The 22119-nt window shown below is 40.0% G+C and overlaps 1 protein-coding gene across 1 annotated transcript in view; it reads left to right on the top strand.

Annotated features, from left to right (window-relative positions):
* Positions 1-15158, top strand: part of nxph2a (neurexophilin 2a) — a 30712-nt gene extending 15554 nt beyond the window's left edge. The window contains exon 3 of the mRNA XM_046845927.1: positions 12561-15158. Coding sequence (XP_046701883.1) covers positions 12561-13307 — 747 coding nt within the window. The 3' untranslated portion in view covers positions 13308-15158. The remainder of the gene's footprint in view (positions 1-12560) is intronic.
* The last annotated feature ends 6961 nt before the right edge of the window (positions 15159-22119 follow it).

Here is a 22119-nt window from a genome sequence, read left to right as displayed (position 1 = left end):
GCATTTTGGAATAAAGCTGCAAAAAACATAGCAGAATGTAGAAAAAGTGAAGCGCTGTGAATACTTTCCGGATGCACTGTATTATAGTATAATAAAGTATAGTATGGTTTAATGTCCTTAACAAAAAAACAATTTAGTCAGGAAATTTGCAGGAATTAAGCAAACTCTGTAGATCTCTCCTGGTTCCATGTCCTGGCTTGTTCTCAGGACCTCGATGAGCTCCACTGGGTGTGGCACATAAACAAATAATGGCAATCACTCAAAACATAGATATTTTTGGAAAGCTTTACACACCTAGGCTTTTCACTTTGGTTATAAAAAGATGAAGCTTAAGATTTTGTCATTTGGGGCTTGGCACATTTTTTTCTATTGCCCAGGAGTGTGTATCTCTTGTGATTAAATCAGGAAAAAAACATCTCTGACACGACATGAGTAAAAAAACGACTAAAATTGATGCCATCGCACTGTGTTAAGGCAGACGGAGGGAGTTTGAATCAGAATGTAAAGACACACTGCACTGAGAGTGGAGAAATGGTGTTCAGGATAAACGGTGAAATTAGATATGGAGATCATCATCATCATCATTATCATTATCTATTAATTGATTTTTTGAATCAAGCTTTAAACAGTGGATATTGTCACATAGCTGATTTACAGAAATAAAAAAGGAGGGTAATTGTAACATTTATAAAACACAAAATCAATCAATTTAGTCCATAATGAGCAAACCAGAGGAGTCAGGGATGAGAGAAAAACCTCCTGAGATGAGAGGAGGAAGAAACCTTGAGAGGAACCAGGCTCAAAAGGGAACCTCATCCTGACCCTGGATGTGTTCATTATAGTTTCATCATGAGGTCTGTTTTCAACTAAAAGAGACTTGAAAGCAAAACTCTTCATGCCAATTGTCATTATAGCAGCATCATCATCATCATCAACATCATCAGCATCATCATCATCATAACGTTGTGTCAATTAAACACTCTAGTGTGAGATTAAGTAGTCAGGTGTGAGATTTAACACATTCTTTGTGAGATTAAACACTTTGGTGTGAGATTGAATCCTGGTGTAATATTAAGAAGTCAGGTGTGGGGTTAAACACTTGTGTGCGAGATTAAACACTGGTGTGAGATTAAACATTCTAGTGTGTGATTAAACACAGGTATGAGATTAAACACTTGTGCGAGATTAAACACTTGTGTTAGATGAAACATTTTTGTGAGATTAAACACTCAAGTGTGAGGTTGAACACTGGTGTGAGATTAAGTAGTCAGGTCTGAGATTAAACACTTTTGTGTGAGATTAAGTAGTCAGGTCTGAGATTAAACACTTTTGTGTAAAATAAAACACTCTGATTTGAGATTAAACACTCAGGTGTGAAATTAAATACTCAGATGTGATAAACACTCGGGCAACAGATTAAACACTTATACATTAGATTAAAGATTTAGGTGTGAGATAAAACACTAAGGTATGAGATTAAACACTCTGATGTGATATTAAACACTCAGACCTGAGATTAAACACTGAGGTGTACATTTTAACACTAAGGTGTGAGATTAAACACTCGGACATGCGATTAAACACTGAGCTGTGAGACTAAACACTAAGGTATAAAATTATACACTGGTGCGAGTGTAAACACTCAGATGTAAGATTAAACATTCAGGTTTGAGACTAAACACTGGTGTGAGATTAAACACAAGTGTGAGATTAAACATTTATGGGTGAGATTAAACACAAGTTTCAGTGTTTCAGTGCAGAATAATTGCTCAATATTGTTTATAGTGAAGTTTTTATAGATGAAGAATCTTAAAGTTGAAAGATGAGAGATGAGACAGATAAACAGGACAGAAAGATGAGACAACCGGAGCGATGAGGAAAAAAGACAGGACAGAAAGACAGCTGGAGTAATGGGACAGAGAAACAGGACAGTAAGACAGGACAGCCAGAGAGACAAGGCAAAGAGACAGAATAGAAAGATTAGACAGAACAGAAAGATTGGACAATAAAGGAACGATTGTTGGAAAGACAGGACACAGATGAGACAGAAAGACTGGACAACCAGAGAGAAACAGGACTGAGGGATGGGATGGAAAGACGGGACAGCCGGAAAAAGATGGAACAGAGCAAAGGGGCAGAAAAACTAGACTGAAAAAAGACAGAGAGTTGGGACACCTGAAGAGAAGAGACAGAAAAACAGGACAGTTAAACAGAGAGGACAGCCAGAGACATGGGACACAATAATCAGTGTTAAGTGGGAAAAGCTACATGAGGCTTAATGGCGCGGTGTGTTAGCAGTGCTAACGATGGCTGGGATCACACACACACACACACACACACACACACACACACACACACACTCAGCTCATGAGCGCTGCAGTCCACTGAGCTCAGTCTGCGTGTCAGAGCGCTGATGAAGAGTGATGGTGATGGTTTCGGTGCGTGATCCTGCTCTCAGCTGTCAGAGCTCCAGTTAATTACTGATGCCTCGTGTTCCTGCTCTACACCTGAACCTCATCTCACATCCAGTGCACCACCTCAAACACACCAGTACACACCAGTACACACCAGTACACACCACACATGGGGGGGAGACAATGAGAGGAATATGAGTCTACAACAAAAAAGTGAGTTAAACGCTGAGATCTGCAGCGACGACATTTTCATTTCAAGAATTGATCATTTCTATTTATTTATTTTTATCAATATTGCATTTCTTTCTGCAGCGTCATAACATTATTTTTTAATAATTCAGGATAAATGTAAAATGTAACTTCTTAAACATTTAAAATTAAAATTTGAACAAAAACATGTGGAATCTGAAGTCTATCAGGATTTAAGAGTCCATTACTGAACAGCAGAGACGGCAAAACTAGAGAGACGGAACAGAGAGATAAGGCAGCTGGAGAGAGTGGGGACAAAGTGATAAGCCAGAAAGACAGAAGAGATGGAGAGAGTGAGGAGAGAGAGATGGGCAGAAAGATTGGACAGCTGAAGAGAGTGGGGACAAAAAGATGTGAGAGAAAGATGGGACAGTTGGAGAGAGAGATAGGACAAAGCAATGAGGCAGAAAGATGAAACAGCTGGAGAGAGTAAGGACAATGAGATGGGACAAAAAATGTGTGTGGATGAAGTGATGGAACAGAAAGACAGGGCAACTGGAGAGCCGATGGCAGAAAGAGATGGGACAGAGATATGGGACAGCTGTAAAGACGGGAGAGAAAGATGGGACAGAAAGATGGGACAGATAAGAAAAAATAGGACAAAAAGACATGACAATTGGATTGAGCTTCAGATTCAGAAACAAATAAACTTGTGCGAGAAATTTTCTGGTGTCCTGAACCACAACACTGGTAAACTGCTCCCTAGCTACATTAGCATCGTAGCTCACAAAAGACGTGATGATTGACGACCCAGAGTGAAAAGAGAACGACAGGAAAAGAGAGTGTTTGAGAGAAATGGTGCTGATTTGATCACTTAACAGAAATTGAAGCTCATGGCTGAAATGAAACGACTGCATAAAAAAAAAAAACATTCCTGCGGCTGCATCATCCTTTTCTCCATCTGCGGGATTGAACTAGCTTTAATTACCATATCCTGGGCTTGGGCAGGTCGCCATGGTGATGACCTCTCACTGCCAGGCTGTAAAATAACCTGTCCGTTCGAGAGACAGACAGACAGACAGACAGACAGACAGACAGACAGAGAGCTCCGTCCTGCAGAGTTTGATAAAAAAAATATATATATATATATATATATATATATATATATATATATATATATATATATATATATATATATATATAAAATAAGAGACAAGGTTGCCAGATTATGCATTTGACCCCATTTGTTTCATTTGACAATCAATGTGAAGGTGAAAAAAAAAATGCCACTCCAATTTACAGATATCCAGAACCAAATGAAACCAATCTGGCAACCCAACGAGTGTGTTTACATGTACAGTGATATAATAATACTCTGATCTCTGATTGGACAGACTTTCCAAGTGATCATGTTAAGGACAGGATGGATGTCTTTGTTCTTGCAGTCTTGCAGTCCTAAAGAATCTGAAGGCCAAATCAACACCTTGAACTTTTTGAACACTTTTGCTGAACAGTGACATTGGGAACAATGTTACAACAATGTTACCATGATGGGGTGGAACCTGGAATGGAATAATGTTTAGGTAGGTGGTACATTACAATAATCCACATAAGGCCAAGACCCAAGGTTTTCCAGGAGAACATCACCTCCCCATGTAAGTGATGTCCAAGACAAAAATGATGCTTATGTGTGCATAGAAACAGCTTTGAGTGGTGTACAGGGTTGAGTATGGGCTTTCTGAACATGCTGCAGCTACAGTTCCCTACACAGCAAGCTGTGATGCTTTGTATGTTCTGACTCCTTTCTATCAGAGCCAGCATGAACGTTTGAAGTAGTTTCTGCTACTCTAGTTCTTCTGTGGGACCAGATGGGTTAGCCATCACCCCTGACACACGTCAAGGAGTTTGTTGTCTAAGTTGTCCATCCTTGGAGCCTATTAGAGAGGTACTAACCCCCTGCATTCCAGGAATACTCCAGAAGACCTGCTGTTTTGCAAAAGCTCTGCCCCAGTCATCTATCCAGTCCAAGCAGCAAACTCGGTATGTCCAGATGTTTCAAAAACAAAAAAATCCTGCCTTAGCGTAAAGAACAGTTTACACACTCTCGAGGTTCGTTTCTCCAATCGTTCAGCTGAAGCACTTTGCCGTGTCGCTTGTAAAACTCTTTAGATATGTTCTTCACTAGATGCAGATTTCTTGTTCATCCCAGAGCAGTTCAATAGGATTCAGGTGCGGTAACTGGGAGGGATGATAGATATCACTCCAGACGACTCTCTCAATAACACTTGCAGAACTTCGTCTCGTCGTCTTGTTGTACGGTGAAGTCGCTTCCAACGAGTCGCAGTCCAGACGGAATCACATGGTGGTGAAGAATGGGAGCCGTGTTGGTTCAGGATTCCTTTCACCATGTAACCTACATGTATATGAGTTTCCATGTTCTCCAAATACATACAGAAACATGTCAAGTGGAATGTTACATGGATTTCATCCAAGACTTGACCTGCCTGAGGTAAAAGTATGATGAAAATGGAGTCATTTAAATAACCAGGTGTGTCACATAGAAATAAAACCTGAACCTCTGTGTCTCCAAACAGTGCCGTAACAAGTATATCTAATTTAATTTAACAGATTAAATTAGTAACAGATACACATGTGATATCTGTGATGAGCAAAAGTCAAATTATCAACAAAAAAATGATACAGTTCCACAAAACTATATTATGTATATTGAAGTCAATATTTTGAGGTTGTTAATTAAGTTTTGCTCTGCTGGAGTTTTTTCATTTAGAGAAGAACTTATAAAAAAAAAAAAGAAATGAAAACCCAACACACCTGTGTGTGATATCGTCCTTTACATCTGCACTTTTACAGCAATTCGTTTTCCCTCCCGTCGTTAGTTTGCTCGTGATCGTGCTTGCGCGGTGGAAATGTCATCGCCTGTTATTTTTTTTTCGTAGAAAATTTCAAGGTTATTGTTGAAATGTTCTCTGTGTTGAGGAAAGTGGAATTCGCCCGCAGCCCAGAGCTGCAGATTAACTAAAGCCGTCTTAATTAATCTTTCTCGCCGCTCTCCTCTAACAGACCTTGCCCAGCTTTACCTTTCATATCCAAACAAGCTGCATCAGTCTCTAACCTTCCTCATACACCCCACTGAGTGCACACACACACACACACACACACACACGTGTTACAGAGATAACCAAAACTTTGGAATTTTCCACTGATTGTTCTCTCTCTCTCTATTATTCTCTCGCTCGCACCCACACATATGCCATGTTAGATGAAGGAGCTGCTCATGTGACAGGCTGAGAGAGTTTTATTTCCCCTCGTGTCTCACCTTGAATCTTGTCTCACGCTGTGACGACTGGGAGCTAAAGACTCACGCCGAGACTCGGGGGATTCTGTGGTGTTTGACGGGACGTTTCACAAATTCCAGGCGTGTGCCGGAGAGCGACATCACACCTCATCTCTATGCTGAAGCTTCTAGTCAAAATCCCAGACCTCACTGCAAACAGCAGCACTCCCAGTTTTTAGGTGATCAAAAATAGTGGAACATTTGAGTTTTTTTTCTTAGATGTGTCCTGTAAAATTATGTAAACAATGTATAGTAGTGAGGAGTCGATTCCTTTGAATGACGATAGATGGTAATTTTTTACTGAACGCGCACGAGCAAAGCATCGCAAAATCTCCATAGGTTATGTACAGGACAGAATTGAGCAGTTCATCTCATGAGTCCTCTGGTCCGAGTCGTTAGTTCTTTTATCCTTTGACTTCCAAAAGTGCTACACAATGCAATAGATCAGTTTTTGTTAACTTCATTGTTACAGTAATTATGGGAGTTACGTGAAAAAGAACTAAAGACACGAACCAGAGGATATGAGAGGTAAAGCTCCACATTCTGTTTATCATCATTTGTCCTTTGTGATATTTTCATTATTGGAACTGTAGTTAAAGTTGGTGTATGTTGGCGTGTTGGAGGATCTGATTATTGAACATGTAACATTTTATTTCTGATCGAAGGAACGGAATGAAGTAACTGACTCAACAAAAAGATTCGTTTGGATGAACGAGATTCAAAGAACCGAGTCACTGAAATGATCCGATTTTAACATCACTAATGCAGAGCTCTGAATTTCTGCTCTCGGTTTGTCTGCTGGCTTTCACCTAGACTACATTTCTTTTTAAAAAAAGAAAAAAACAACATTAAGACCAGAAAGATGTCCATGGAGGAAAGCATGTCATGATAAAAGAGAGATTTAATCACAGCCATTGCACGAGTATTCGGTATAGAACAAATCAACAGCAAGTTGGAATATCTGAAAACGGTGTACTAACAAACAGATCTGCTGAAGAGCTGAAAGCTGTTAAGAAAACCCCAAGAATAACACTCAGGGACCAACATCACCAACAACCTCCACACTGACTGTTTCATGATCCCAAATTCTAAATAGAGCAGAAAAATAAAGCTCCATACCACTAGATGTAAACATCTCATCTGCAGTAAAATGACCAGATTCTCAGAGAAATACTGAGACGAGCCACAAAAGCTCACGAGCTTAAAGGATAAAGAAAGGATCTGCTCATGATCCTAAAACATACAAGCTGTTGGATTAATCATGGTGGTGAAATGCTGCTTAGGCTTGAATGTTTTAATGTGTGGCTTCTTCAGGAACTCACTAATCTTTATTGATGATGGAATTGATGAAACATTCTGTCTGACAATTTGCCCAGAAATGCATCAAAAACTTTGAGGGAGGAACTTTATAGTGGTGGACGAACACAAACCATGTATTTGAGTTAAAGTAGAGATACAGTAGGTCAAATGTGATTCCAGTAAAAATACAAATGTTTTTGCCTTCAAATGTAGTTAAGTATCCAAAGAACTGATTTATTATAACTATAATGTTCCTATGATCATTTTTATCACAAGACTCTTTACTTAATCACCTCAGTTTCTGTGTAAAGACTCGAATGTGACTCTCAGCACACTGATCTATTAATAGAATGATATTAATGACTCAAACACTGATTGATTTCTATTATAATGATCATGAACCCAAAACCTTCTTTTCTACTTCTTTAATAAAACGTGTAAATGAGGTCACGTGTGTTGTGGTGAGTTCGAGTCTGGAGTTTCTTTATCATTTATTCCTCTCTAAATGTTCTGCTTGATGTTGAACTGATGCTGAACTGTATGTTGGTGATCAGTAGATACACCGAGCACCGATCAGAACACGTGTAAAACAGAGCGTGCGCTCGATCCTGATTGGTGACTCGCTGCGTGTTTCACCAGTTACGTTTTCACTAAATGTAGTCGAGTAAAAAGTGAAATATTTGACTTTGAAATGTAGTGAAGTTACAGTCAAAATCTGACCAAAAAGAAACACTTCAGAAGAGATATGCGAAAAATCTACTTAAATACAGTAACAAATTACATTTACTTCATTATTGTCCACCACTGGAACTTTATCATGCAGCAAGAATATAAAAAAATGGACTTCATCAGGGGGAAAAGTGGAAAAAAAAAATCACAAAACTGAGCAACATCTCAAAATGCTCCTAAAGAAACACATAATAACTGAAAGAAGTTCTGCTAAAAGCCTGGAAAATCATCTCAACTACAGTAATACAGAAAAGCAGTTGAGGGTTAAGGGTCTTGTTCAAGGACCCAGCAGTGGCAGCATGGTGATGCTTGAATTAAAACCCATGACCTTCCAATCAGAATTCCAGCAGCTTATCTAATGTGCTACCACTTTCCATCAACAGTTCTTCGATGTCTGTCGGTTCCTGCAGCCAAGAAATATGCATAATCATTGATCTCAAAACCAAAACCTTGCTTTTCCAATACTTTTGGATCGATCTATCTAAAGGTAAAAAAAAGGGAGCTTTTTATTTGTCACATGTTAAAGGTTTAGGGCCTTGCTCAAGGGCCCAAGAAAGGCAGCTTGGCAATACTCTATGCTGTGCTCTACAGGAGCGGCTGATTGGTATCAGTGTTGTTTTGGCTGTGATATTATTTTGTCTGCCATCAGACGTGTCAGACGTCTCCCAGTGGTGACCCTGTAAGGCGTCTAGACGATTGTGAGAAAGAAAGAAAGAAAGAAAGAAAGAAAGAAAGAAAGAAAGAAAGAAAGAAAGAAAGAAAGAAAAAAGGCAGTAGTGGTGCTGGATATCTCAGGTGATTATTTCCTATTCTGTAAATCAGCTACGAGTTTTAACACACCGGCTTCCTGTTTCAAAAGGATCATTTCCCATTTCATAGGAACTAAACATAATGTTGAAAATGTTTTTTTTTTCTTTTCCGGGTAAAAACCAGTTACCATTTCCCTGATCTTGTCTCTGTGCTTATTTCCACGGGTACGGTGTGTTAATTAGGCCGTGCGAGGACTGAGAAATGATGCGACCCTTCAGTTCATCGATTTCACATTAAACACAGAGCTCTCAATTTGCTGGCTCATTATGGTGTGTTTGCACCGCCTGCACAGCAGTGTGTGTGAGGTGAACAAGGCTTTCTGTGATAAAACCACAACGTATAAGCAACTATAGGCGCACACACACACACACACACACACACACACACACACACACACACACACCAGACGATATATGCTAACGTTTTGTTATCTTGCTTTTGCAGGGCTCTGTCCCTGTTCCAATGATTTTACAGGGTAATGTTTGCAACGAGCGTACGGCTCTGCAGAATGAGTTCGCATATGACTCAATTAAGCTTTCAGCAAAATGTGTAATTAGCACAGCTCTGTTTGTGTGTGTGTGTGTGTGTGTGTGTGTGTGTGTGTGTGTGTGATTTCAAACAGCCCTACTTAAGGCTTTCACATCTGCCGCAGCAAATGATCCCCTCCGCTCTGCCTTGGGACGGCAGCCACTGCTAATTACCAATAAAACTAAGTTTGGATTATTTCTACAAATTATTAAGACTTTATCTTAAGTGGACCAGAACTTGACGTCCCAGAGCTAAAAAATGGTGATTTGGTGTGTGGGATGGCGGATGGAGGATGGTTGCAGCACTACGGCTTACAGATTAGATTTTTTTGTGGTTTGCAGACTTTCTGTAATGAGTTTAGAGGCAGTTATTAACAAAGAAAGTGAGGCACATGTTCAGGCACATGATACTTCAATGGTTCACTTTAGAGGGAAAAGAAATCCAGCGATAAACCAGAAGTGAAGATTCTCAATATATATTGTGTATAATATATACAGTGGAACCCGGTTATGTCGATGTCCTAGGGGGTCGCCAAAAAGCATCGAGGTAACCGATGATCGAGATAAACGAAAATCAAAATGGCGGCAGTATATTAACGTGCTTGAAATTTCTTTATGTACATGATGTGCGTTAATAAATGAGAATGTGCATGCACGTGTATTTGAAGGGGTTTTTACACAACAGCGTTGCCGCGGTTTGTTTGATGAAGGCATGCTTTAAAAATACATACAGTACATGTTTATCTGTCAGGAATCCACCTGCCACACCCCCTTCGGCCCCCTTCAGCGTGTCAGGTGCTTTCTCGGCCGCTTTCTCTGAAGCTCTGGCTTCAATCGCGCACATATGGTGCTCGTTTATCATCATCACCAGCTCCTATTTAAACTTCCACACTCTCACTGTCCGTTATTGTTGGTATATGTTGGTTCACGGCGGTCGTTGTTATCGCTCATGCGTATTCCGGTACATGCCTTCCCACCGTCACTCTCTCAACGGCTGCTCTTTTCTTCCCAAAGCGCATCCCGGATTAACATAAATACTGGGAGCTGTACATAAAACGCGAAAGGATTTGTATCGCTACATTGTCGTAAAAAACTTTGGGGATGACAGGAAGTGACAGAGATTTCACACACAAATTGTGGTTCCGGTACCGATTGAGTAGCCACACCGCGCTTACAGTATGTGGCGGAGACTAAAGTAACTTCCAGTCTGCTTGATACACTATGTTTGTGAGGGAACTCAGATTGTATGTGCACCGTACTGAAGGTCTTGTTCTGAAACGGTTCGGTATGAATATGTGTACCGTAACATTCCATATATATATATATTTGAGAATCGGATTGGGAATCACATATCCCAGCTTGTTATGAAGCACAGCTCAGAGCACAGGGTCATTCATATTATGGAGCATTAAGGGCCATGCTCAAGGGCCCAACATTGACTAAGTAGTGGTGCTGGGGTTAAACCCCCAATTTTCTGATTGGTAATCCAGAGGCTTAACCTTTGTTACCCCATTTTCCACAACTTTTTTTTTTTTCCTTTTCACTCATATGAGGTTTTTCTCCAAACAATACCCACAAGCACAACAAGCGCAATACACATTTGTATAGAATGTCTTTAGATGCTGTTGCATGAAATTTTCCCTTTACTTGAATTAGGAGACCCAATTCATGCTCGATCCATTAAGATCTCCTGCTTTAGAGCTCCAACCCTTTTGGTTGAATGAAACCTTAAACGTCCACAAAACCCAGTGGAACATCTTCACAGAAAAGTGGAGCTTATTATAACAGCATTTTCATTTCCAGCATTTAGCAGACACCCTTATCTATAACAACTTAAGTGCGTTAAGGGCCTTGCTCAAGGGCCCAACAGTGGCAGCATAGTGGTGGTTTGATTTGAATTTACGACCTTCTGAGCTAGTCCGACATCTAAACCAATGAGCTTCCACTACTACTCTCAAAATATTTATTTGTTAGCAACATTATTCCTTTCCAACGGTAGTAGCGTTTTCGTTTTTGCACGTTCATTTGTGCGCTGTAAGCTCTGACTCTCGATTCTGGTGGAAAGTCTTTAGCGTAGAGTAGCAACTCATTACCTCCGAGCTCCTAATGATTTTATGCAGAGAAGAATGAGTTCTAGGCTCCTGTGTATGGAAACGTGTTAATTAAAAGAACAAAAGTACCGATAACAACGGGGTGTAATGCTATAATGTTGATGTACAGCGTGTACTGATACTGAAGAAAACAAACCATGTATTTGAGTAAAAGTAGCGACACTCAGTAAAATGTGATTCCAGTAAAAGTGAAAGTGTCTCTTTAAACTTTCACTTGAGTAAAATTACAAATGTTTTACCTTCAAATGAACTTAAGTATCCAAAGTAGTGATTTATTATAACTATAATGTTCCTGTTATCATTTTTATCACAAGATTCTTTAATCACCTCAGTTTATGTGTAAAGACTCGAATGTGACTCTCAGCACACTGATCTATTAATAGAATGATATTAATGACTCAAACACTGATTGATTTCTATTATAATGATCATGAACACAAAACCTTCTTTTCAAATACTTCAAAAAAATCACGTAAATGAGGTCACGTGTGTTGTGGTGAGTTCGAGTCTGCAGTTTCTTCATCATTTATTCCTCTCTAAATGTTCTGCTTGATGTTGAACTGATGCTGAACTGTATGTTGGTGATCAGTAGATGCACCGAGCGCCGATCAGAACACGTGTAAAACAGAGCGTGCGCTCGATCCTGATTGGTGACTCGCTGCGTTTCACCAGTTACGATTTTATCCTCAAATGAATAAAAAGAAACGACTGATTTCACTAAATGTAGTTGAGTAAAAAAGTAAAAGATTTGACTTTGAAATGTAGTGAAGTTACAGTAAAAATCTCACCAAATGGAAACACTTCAGTAAAGAACAGATACATGAAAAAGCTATTTAAGTACAATAGTGAATCACATTTACTTTGTTACTGTCCACCACTGGACATCTCTCCATTATGACCAAGACAGGAAACGTTTGAAAGCAGCATTCGCCTAATTCATTACTTTTTTAATGATTTTTTTTGTAGCTGTTTTTTTCTAGTAGAAAACCTGAACGCTGGATTTTGTTGTGCCATACCCTTTATTATGTACATTTCATGGCTGATTCAAAAATAAATAGCTTCTACTGGGAGTTCATGCTCTAACGCTTACTGTGTCTTGTTTTTTTTTCCCTCTCTTTTTGTGAAGGTCACATGCAGGCGTCTGCAGATTCCCGAGCTGGGCATTGTGGACTGGGGAGAGAGTGATAATGAGGGCAATGATTCCCCCAAAGGACTAAGCAACCGCATGCCTAACCCTCTGCGCTTGTTCTCTAGAGCATATCGCACTCTCAAGAGCAGCATGAGGCAGATGACATATTTGGAAAAAATGGACGACTCATGGGACTGGTTATCTAACCAGACAGCTGTTGGGGAGGCGCAAAGCAGGACTAAACGCAGACCCATAGTGAAGACGGGCAAGTTCAAGAAAATGTTCGGCTGGGGAGATTTCAACTCCAACATCAAGACAGTGAAGCTGAACCTCCTGATCACAGGGAAGATAGTGGATCATGGAAATGGAACTTTCAGCGTCTACTTCCGGCACAACTCCACCGGCTTAGGGAATGTCTCGGTGAGTTTGGTGCCTCCGTCCAAAGTGGTGGAGTTTGAAATGGCACAACAGAGCACAGTGGAAACCAAGGACACCAAATCCTTCAACTGCCGAGTGGAGTACGAAAAAACAGACCGGAACAAAAAGTCGGGGATGTGCGGCTTCGACGTCTCGAAAACGTGCTACCAGGAGCAGACACAGAGCCACGTCTCATGGCTGTGCTCCAAACCGTTTAAGGTCATATGCATCTACATCTCTTTTTACAGCACTGATTATAAACTGGTGCAGAAAATTTGCCCCGATTATAATTACCACAGTGACACACCGTATTCCTCCACGGGATAATCTCACCACCTGGACTTGACTCAAACCAACCTGGGCCAAATATGCAGCCCAAACCAGGCCCATTACTCTTCAATGAAACCATCTCCTAATCTCACTGCTATATCTTCTCCATCAAGTAAGCTCTCACTCCAAATGTGGCCTGAACTCAAGGTCCAAAATCTCTCCTAATATTGTGGGTTGACTCGTAGCCCAAACCCACAGACATGGCCCAAGATCATGGGCTAACTTGCTCCTAACCCTGGGCCATACTGTATTTATGGTTGGTCAAACATGGAATGACTAACTCCAAACCTCAGTCTTTCAGCTCCAAATCACAGGCACCACCTAGTCACCCAAAATATTTCGCAGAGACCAAACTTGGCTTGAGCTCACTGGCTGACTTGTTCCAGCCCCAGCCCAATTTGTCAAAGATCTAATCAGTCTCAAACCCATGGGCTGACTTAGTCCGAAACCAAACTATTTAAATATCTGAGAGGGCAAACTGGGCCTGAACTCCTCCCAGAATTTCTTCCCGATTTGGTCCACTCGGACTCCCCCCGCAGCACTGAGCTCCTCAACTGTACCGCATGTTCTGCGTATATCAGGCACAATTAAGGATCAGTCCAGATGTTCCAAATCAGGCAAGACCATTAGCATGTGCTTTGGACAAACATCTGCTTATCATGTGAGTGCAATGGAGGGCACATTGCGAGTTCTAATTAAGACAGAAGAGTTCAGTGTTTGTTTATATCGAAGGCGCCGAACTCTACGCCGAGGCTGGACCAGAAGCTCGAAGAAACGGTCACCGTTTGAGGACAAATTCGGACTGCCGTTTGCTCAGACAACAATGGGCAAACCAGCTAGCAAGGACCAAACGGGGAAAATAAGTTGAATACCTTTGGTGTGTATGTATCTGTGTAAGTGTGTTAACCCCATCAGTAAATCTGCTCATTGTGCACAGTGATGTCGTAAATCACAAAGAAACATTAGATGTTGTTGGCAAAGTTGCCCTGATTAACATTGTGATCTTTTTTAAATCATCGTTCAGGCGAAATAAGAAAAAGTAAAAAATATGAAACTTCAGATTGCCCCTCGAGAGCTCTATTCATCGGACAGGTGGGTTTAGTGAATCTGGCAGCCAATTAACGACACTTTGTCATGGTCTTGCCACAGTGCTCCGCATTTCCAGGCTTTAATTAACATTAATTACAGTGGGAAATTTCAGTTGCACACGCTAAATGAAGGGACTGAAGCCAAAAAATGAAATTTAAACTGTCAGTCATGGCAGCAGTCTCGCAGAAAAGAAGAAAAAAAATCAACTGGAGATATGTTTCGTAGTTACACATCACGTTGAGTTATCGGGATTTATTTGAAGTAGATATCCTGAATAATTAAATGTTATTTACTTGCAATGTAGGTCCTTTATATTGTATTGCTAAAACCTTATTCCAGAGATAACGGAGTCATCATGAAGTTCTCAAATGAAATTGGTGCTTCGTAAATCCTTTAAAAACATAGGTGAACGGTGGAGATCTACTCTGTCAGATTACCGCAGAATCGGTAGAATCATCTGGTGCATTTTTAGAAGTATCTAACAAAAGTAAGTGCACCCCTCACATTTCAGCAACCATTTTAGTATCTTCTCAAGTAACAAATCTATAGACCTGAAATGTGGATATATTTTAGACTATCAATGTGCAGTTTGTATAGCAGTACAGATTTACTGTCCTCTAACAATAACTCAATACACAGCCATTATTTTCTAAATAACAGGCAAAAAAAGTAAGTACACCCTCAGTGATAACAGCTGTACGTGGTGTAACGATGCAAAGCCACATGTCCTGTTCATCATGTTCATGTTTTTGTCTGCTTCACAGAACCATACAAATGTGTGTATCTTGTATAAGAGCAGTTCAAATTTGGTGCTTTAAGTACAATTCTCTCATACTGACCACTGAATGTTCTACATGCACCTCATGGTAAAGAGTCTCTGAGGATTTGAGAATTTGAATTGTTGCTCTCTACGAAGATGCAGAGGATGCAAGAAGATCAGTAACATCCTGTAACTGAGTTACATTACAGTGGTCAGGGTCATACAGAGGCTTACCAAGACGGGTTCCACTCAGAACAGACCTCACAAGGGTTAATCAAAGAAGTCGAGTCCTCATGCTGTGTGTCAGGTGCAGAAGCTGTAGACACATGAGTGCTGCAGGATTACTTTGGAGGAAGCAGAACTGTAAGGTCCACTCGTCAGTGCTCAGACCGTTCACCACACACCACAACAAGTCAGTTTGCAGACCGTCGTCCCAGAAGGAGCCTCTTCTGAAGCTGCTCACAAGAAAGCCAGAAAACAGTTTGCTGAAGATGACCTTTCCAAGAGCATGAATTACTGGAATAATATCCTGTGGTCTGATGAGACTCAGATAAACTTGTGAGGGTGTCCAGCATGTGCGGTGATGCCCTGGTGAGGAGAACCAAGAAAACTGTGTCTTGTCTACAGTCAAGCATGGTGGTGGTAGCATCATGGTCTGGGGCTGCATGAGTGCTGCTGGTACTGGGGAGCTGCGGTTTATTAGGGCAAACATGGATTCCAACATGTACTGTGAGATTCTGAAGCAGAACATGAAACTCTTTCCTTCAGAAACTGGGCCGAACGAGAGTTTTCCAACATAACAACGACCCCAAACACACCGCTAAGATGTCGACTGCCTTGCTTAGAAAGCTGAAGGTGATGGACTGGCCAAGTTTGTCTCCAGACCTAAACCCTATTGAGCACCTGTGAGGAATCATCAAGCGGAAGGTGGAGAAGCTCTAAGTGTCTGACATTCAGCAGCTCCTGTGCAGCTCTGGTGAATTCCATACCCAGGCGGATTAAAGCAGTGCTACATAACAATGGTGCTCACACAAAATATTCACACTTTGGACACAGTTTTGACACGTTCACTGAGGGTGGACTTACTTTTGTTGCCAGTTTTTTAGACAATAATGGCTGCATGTTGTTATTTTCAGAGGACAGTAAACCTGTACTGTATACAAGCTGCACATTGATACTCTAAATTCTATCAACGTTTCATTTATATAGTTTTGTCCCTTGAGAATATACTAACTGTTTGCTGAAATCTAAGGGGTGCACTCACTTTTGTGAGATTTCTTTATGACAAATGATCAAACATGACATTTACACATTGGTTGGATCTTTGCTTTAAATGTTTATATTAAATTTGAAAAACTGAAAAACTAAATGTGAATTACAACGCCTTCATTCCATTTTATTCAAAAACAAAAGAAAAAACAACTGAACTTTTATTTATTTATTTATTTATTTATTTAATTTTATTTTATTTTGGGTTTGCAGAACTCTTGTGAGACCATGAATGGAAAAAAAACTGATCAACCATCAATGCAGAATCCATCAGTAGCTTCATCTAATGTTCTGGTTTCGCTCTAAAAAGTTCATATGGATCACTAGGTGCTTTTTAAAAGCAACTAGAGAGGGACAGGAAATGGGAGTCACACACATGTCCTCTTCTTAATGTTATACTATTTACAGGATTTTCATAAACCACTTGCCCTGCCCTGCCCTGCCCTGCCCCACCCTGCCCCATCTTGCCACACCCTGCACCATGATTTCCAAATATTTGACTCTAATTTGTATCAAATAATTACCCTTTTATTGAAAATGGCTGGTGGAACAGTTCTTCCTATAAAAAAAAAATGTCCAATGAAATTTCCATTGATGTCCAGGTTAGAAGAAGGTGTTGGATTGGATGTTGGATTGGATGTTGGATCGGGGTGTTGGCCATTGATCGGATTTGCTATTGTGAGGTTTGTATTACTACACTTTGTGTGAGAACAGTATAATAATCTACATGGTCTGGATCATTTATAAGCTTTGATTGTGTTCCGTTTTCATGACTCATAAAACAAACATGACCTTTACACGTTGTTTGGATCTTTGCGTTAAGATCTATGTCACCCCAAAAAAACATGAAATTACTATTTTGTTTTGGGTCAAAATGTGAAAAGGAAATTCACCGTATATGATGAATACGATCACAATACTACTACATTCTGTGTGATTATACAAATCGAGAAAATAAATAAATGCCATTTTACTGTTTTTTGGAGGGTTTTTTTGTTTATTTCTTCTGTGTGTGTGACAGAGAAACAATAAACAACATTTTCTTCTTTTTTTCTTAATATTGAACCAAAAAAAAGGAACGAACGCGTTGTAATTTACATTTTGTTGTGAAAACTGTGAATCAAACCACGTAGAAATGCAATGTTTCCCAAAGCTGCGTTTTTCCCCCCCGTGAGTAAGTTATAATGAATCTGTACTCGAATTTCTATTCCTTTTCCCAGTATAAATAGAAAATGGATATTTACCTGATTTCGATGTGAACTGTACATTAAATTGTCTCACTAAAAGGCTTCTTGTTGTTCTTTTTCAACACGTTCCTCCCGTACTGTCGGATTCCTCTGGAAAATAACCCAGATGTTTATGTAGCAGGTGGTGTCATGACTGACTCCAATCAGACGCTGTGTTTGCTGTTAATCGCATTACCTACAGATAGAGATCACGATGGCAAACGTTTTGTAAGGACAGTGATGATGATGATGATGATGATTCACTCCACAGGCTCCTCAATGAGCTAAAGAAAATAATTTCTTCCTCTGTATGCACACTGCTTTTGCTCGTCTCGGCGTTTCTGCGTTATTGCTGAACAAATCGTTTTCAGGTAAACAAATTTCCGAAATATCTTAAGACAAAGACACAAACTGAGTCGGCGACGCTCAGGACCATCGGCATGACATTTTCTTTTTCCACTTTTCATCACCAGAATATAAAAAAATATATATATATTTAAAAAAAAAAAAAAAAGTTCTGTTAAATCCTGGATTCTGATTGGTCAGAAGTTGCTTTATTCCCTGACAGTTTAATTCCCTGCTTTAATACTAATGCTAACGGTTTCTATAGCAACAGCTCAGTCACAGCAGATACTCCACATAAATATATTTTAAGAAAAAGTATAAAACTGTTATGATTTATTTATTTATTTATTTTAAGGCAGGAGATAATTTAAGGAAGGAGTCTCCAGTGTCGGCGCTTTATAACATTCCGAGGAAAAGCTTCAGGATTGTTGATGCCTCGTGATTTCTCTGGAACATCACACAGCCGTGGATTTTGGTTGCAAGCTGATATAGAAATACATTAGCTGCTAAAAGTATTGGGACACCCGACTTTTCCAGTCATATGTTCTTCTTCCCCAAACTGTTCCCACAAACATGGAGGCACTCAATTGTTTAGAACGTCTTTGGATTCTGTAGCATGAAATTTTCCCAAACCTGAATGAAATTAGGAGATCCAAACTTGTTGAAGCATGACAATATACACCTTTGTAGAAATCCAGCTTAAAGATCTGCTCCACATGGGTTGGAGTGGAAGACCTCCAATTGTATCGAACAGCTTTGGGATGAATGTGAATGCTGACTGCACCCCAGGCTTCCTCACCTTCTCACCTACATCACTACCTGACTTTACTAACACACTTATGGTTAAATAAATCTCCACAAATTTAGTGAAACATCTTCCCAGAAGAGTGGTCTTATATTCATAAGATTGATTTGTGCTTATTGAACATCCAATTCCACATTTAGTCCCAATTTGCTGTTATAATAAGGTGAACTCTTCTGGGAAGAAGATCCAATAGATTCTTTGGAGATTCTGTGGATATTCATGTGGAGGTGGAAGCTCAGTGGTTAAGGCTCTGGGTTACTGATCGAAAGGTCTGGGGTTCAAGTCCCTGTATTGCCAAACTGCCTTGAACAATGCCCTCAACGCTCTGTGCTCCAGGGGTGCTGTATCATGGCTGAACCCAGAATTTCACTGTGCTGTAATGACAAATAAAGGCAATTCTATTCTTCTTCTATAAGTCAGGTGCTGGAGAAGGTGAAAAGGTGAGGAGGCCTGGGGTGCAGTCAGCGTTCACATACATTTGCGTTGGAGGTCTATAGCAGGAGATCTTCCCCTTCATCTTTAGATCTTCATGGAGCTGCCTTTGTGCACTTTGTGTCATGCTGGAACAGGTTTGGGTCTCCAAGCTCAAGTGAAGAGAAAATACCATTCTACCAAAAAAAAAACGTCCTGTACAAATCTGTGCAGTTTCCACCCACTGGTGTCACAGGCAGTGTATCTCTGAAAAGACGTCATGGATGATGAAAGCGTCATTAAAGAATCAAATTTTATGAATCGATTTTGGATCTACAGGACATGCAGGAAAAAGCTGTACATTCCAGAAGCCGAGCTGTAGAGATGTGCAGCAGTGTGTTCACATTTCTTTCATTACATTCACACTCTGGTCTTCACACTAAAACCCGTAGGCCTTTAAAAAGGCAGCTCAGGTTTATAGCAGCATTTTCTCATGAGGCTGTATTCTCTCCCTCGCTCTAAAAGAGGAGAGAGCCGATACGGAGACGCTCCGAGGTAAACGAGTGTCTCATATCTGGGATTAGTGCCTGCTGTTCACTTTAATCAGCCCTGGCATTAGGGAGCACATGAAAGCAGCGTACTTTAATAGAGCAAAGTGCCACAGCTGTAGTGCTAATTCAGGACCAAATCAGGCTTCTCTCACACACACACACACACACACACACACACACACACAAACTTATATTCATGAGAATACAGTACAGTTCTTCGTCTTTATACATTCAGTTATATAAAAAGCTAATATTTTGTGTTGAAAAGGACCCGGACACACACACACACACACCTATAAGTAGACTTGTGTCCTTCATATCTCCGAAGGGTCTTCAGACTTATAAAAGAAAGATACAGCTTTTTTTACGCTTTTCTCCAAAAGCTCCTGGAGGCACTGGCATAGGCGGCGCTAAAGAGTCGCGAGCACACACGACTTGAGTGTAAAAATCGTCTGTGAGCTGAGACATCGCTATAAATAAAGCAGAAACTTTATAGTCGTAAATAAACTCTGAGTAACAATCAGATACGTATATTAATAAATCACATTTACTCGTTACTGTAATTTAGAATTGTACATAAATACTTATTAAATCACCTCCTTTACTCAGTAAAAAAGAAATCAAGAAAAAATATCAAAATCATGCCCCGGAAACTACTGCACTGATTGAGAATAAATGCATTAAAATCAGGAAAGAAAGATGGACAGACGATGGAGACCTCAGCTGAAAGCGAAATACTGTTGGATCGATACTTGTTCAACAAGTCAAGTTTATTTGTATAGCGCTTTTCACAACAGACATTGTCTCAAAGCAGCTTTACAGAAATCAACAGTGAAGGTGAATGGTGTGTATTTATCCCTGATGAGCAGCCGTGGTGACTGTGGCAAGGACAAACTCCCTTAGATGTTATGAGGAAGAAACCTTGAGAGGAACCAGACTCAAAAGGGGAACCCATCCTCATCTGGGTGACATCAAGAGTTTGATCATAAATCTTTCAACAATACAGAACTTTCATGTTTTTTCTAGTCTTTGGTATAAAAGTAGGAGCTACTGAGCTCAACATTTGTGATCATCACAGATCCAGCATCAGCTTCTCCATGCCAGAGAATTTAAACACTCCAGGAGGTCCAATGTCAAAACTCCACACATGTAGTGGGGTCCAATTGGCACTGGTACGTCTCTAGATGGTTCGGAATGTTTGCGAGTTCGGCATCTACTTCTTCAACATGTGCACTCGCTTTTCTCTCTGAATTAGTTATCTGCATTTTGATTTCACTTTTTATAATAAATTCCATTCTTGAGATTTTTTTCGGTTGTTATTGAGCTATAACTTGTAAAGGTGCTCAGTTAAAAACTCGCTTGAGATTTTTAAGTGCTGGTCCTTTTTTAACTACACCAGAATCCCCCACCTCACCCCACCGTTTAAAATAAAAAGGTAATTTGGTAAATTTGTACATTTTATATAGCTACTTTTTACTTAAGTAGATTTTTAGATCAGTAACTTTACTCATATGTAAGTAAAATTTCATTAAAGTAGCAGCTACTTTTAGAATATTTTATTACTCTTTTCACCTCTGATTACAGCCATACACATCTGATCCAGAGTCTATATAGCAAGAACAAGGTTCTCCTTCCCTCACATCCACTAACGCACTGCTTTGGAGAGTGCTTTGCTCTTCTCGAGTGACTCCTGTACAGTGCCGAATGAAGCACGGTGGTGGGTGTGCTCTTGCCCAGGAGAAGTGTCCATACAAGGATTTCTTCCCAAAACTTATACGAGCCTGAAAGGAGTGAATTTACATTGTTTTTTTTTTTTTTTCAACTTTGGCCATGTTTAGCACAAGAATCCCACTCGAGCAGTTTCAGGAACTCAGAATGCAGCAAATCGCATTAGAACCACCTTCTTAACTAAACTGAACTGATTTTCAGGTAGACAAACATTTACATCGACTGCTATATTAATGAATTATAGATGAAATGAAGGGTCTGATACCAGACTAAAATAAATTAAATCAAAAGATTCCTGGTCATGAGCTTGAATTTTCCTTCAATATCAATATTTTCACTTTGGAATTAAACACTGAGTTAAAAAAAATATTTAAATTGCTGCTTTGAGCTGTTTCTGATACACACTTTGTGTTTTAGAAAATTCCCGCTGGAGGGATTAATTTTTTCTTAATTTGAAGGAACGTGCAGTCAGACGTGTCGTACTGCACGTGTTCAGTTAATCCACTTCTCACGTGTACGACACGTCTGACTACATGAAAGTATAATTGTAAATCAGTCTGATTACAAAAGACAAGATCTTGCTGTATAAGACAATATTAGTCAGCAGGATGAGAAGAGTCTCTCG

Source organism: Silurus meridionalis, chromosome 3 (assembly GCF_014805685.1).
Source record: "Silurus meridionalis isolate SWU-2019-XX chromosome 3, ASM1480568v1, whole genome shotgun sequence".
Taxonomy (NCBI): domain Eukaryota; kingdom Metazoa; phylum Chordata; class Actinopteri; order Siluriformes; family Siluridae; genus Silurus; species Silurus meridionalis.
Note: the sequence above shows the minus strand (reverse complement) of the source record. Positions and strands in the feature narration are given on the sequence as shown.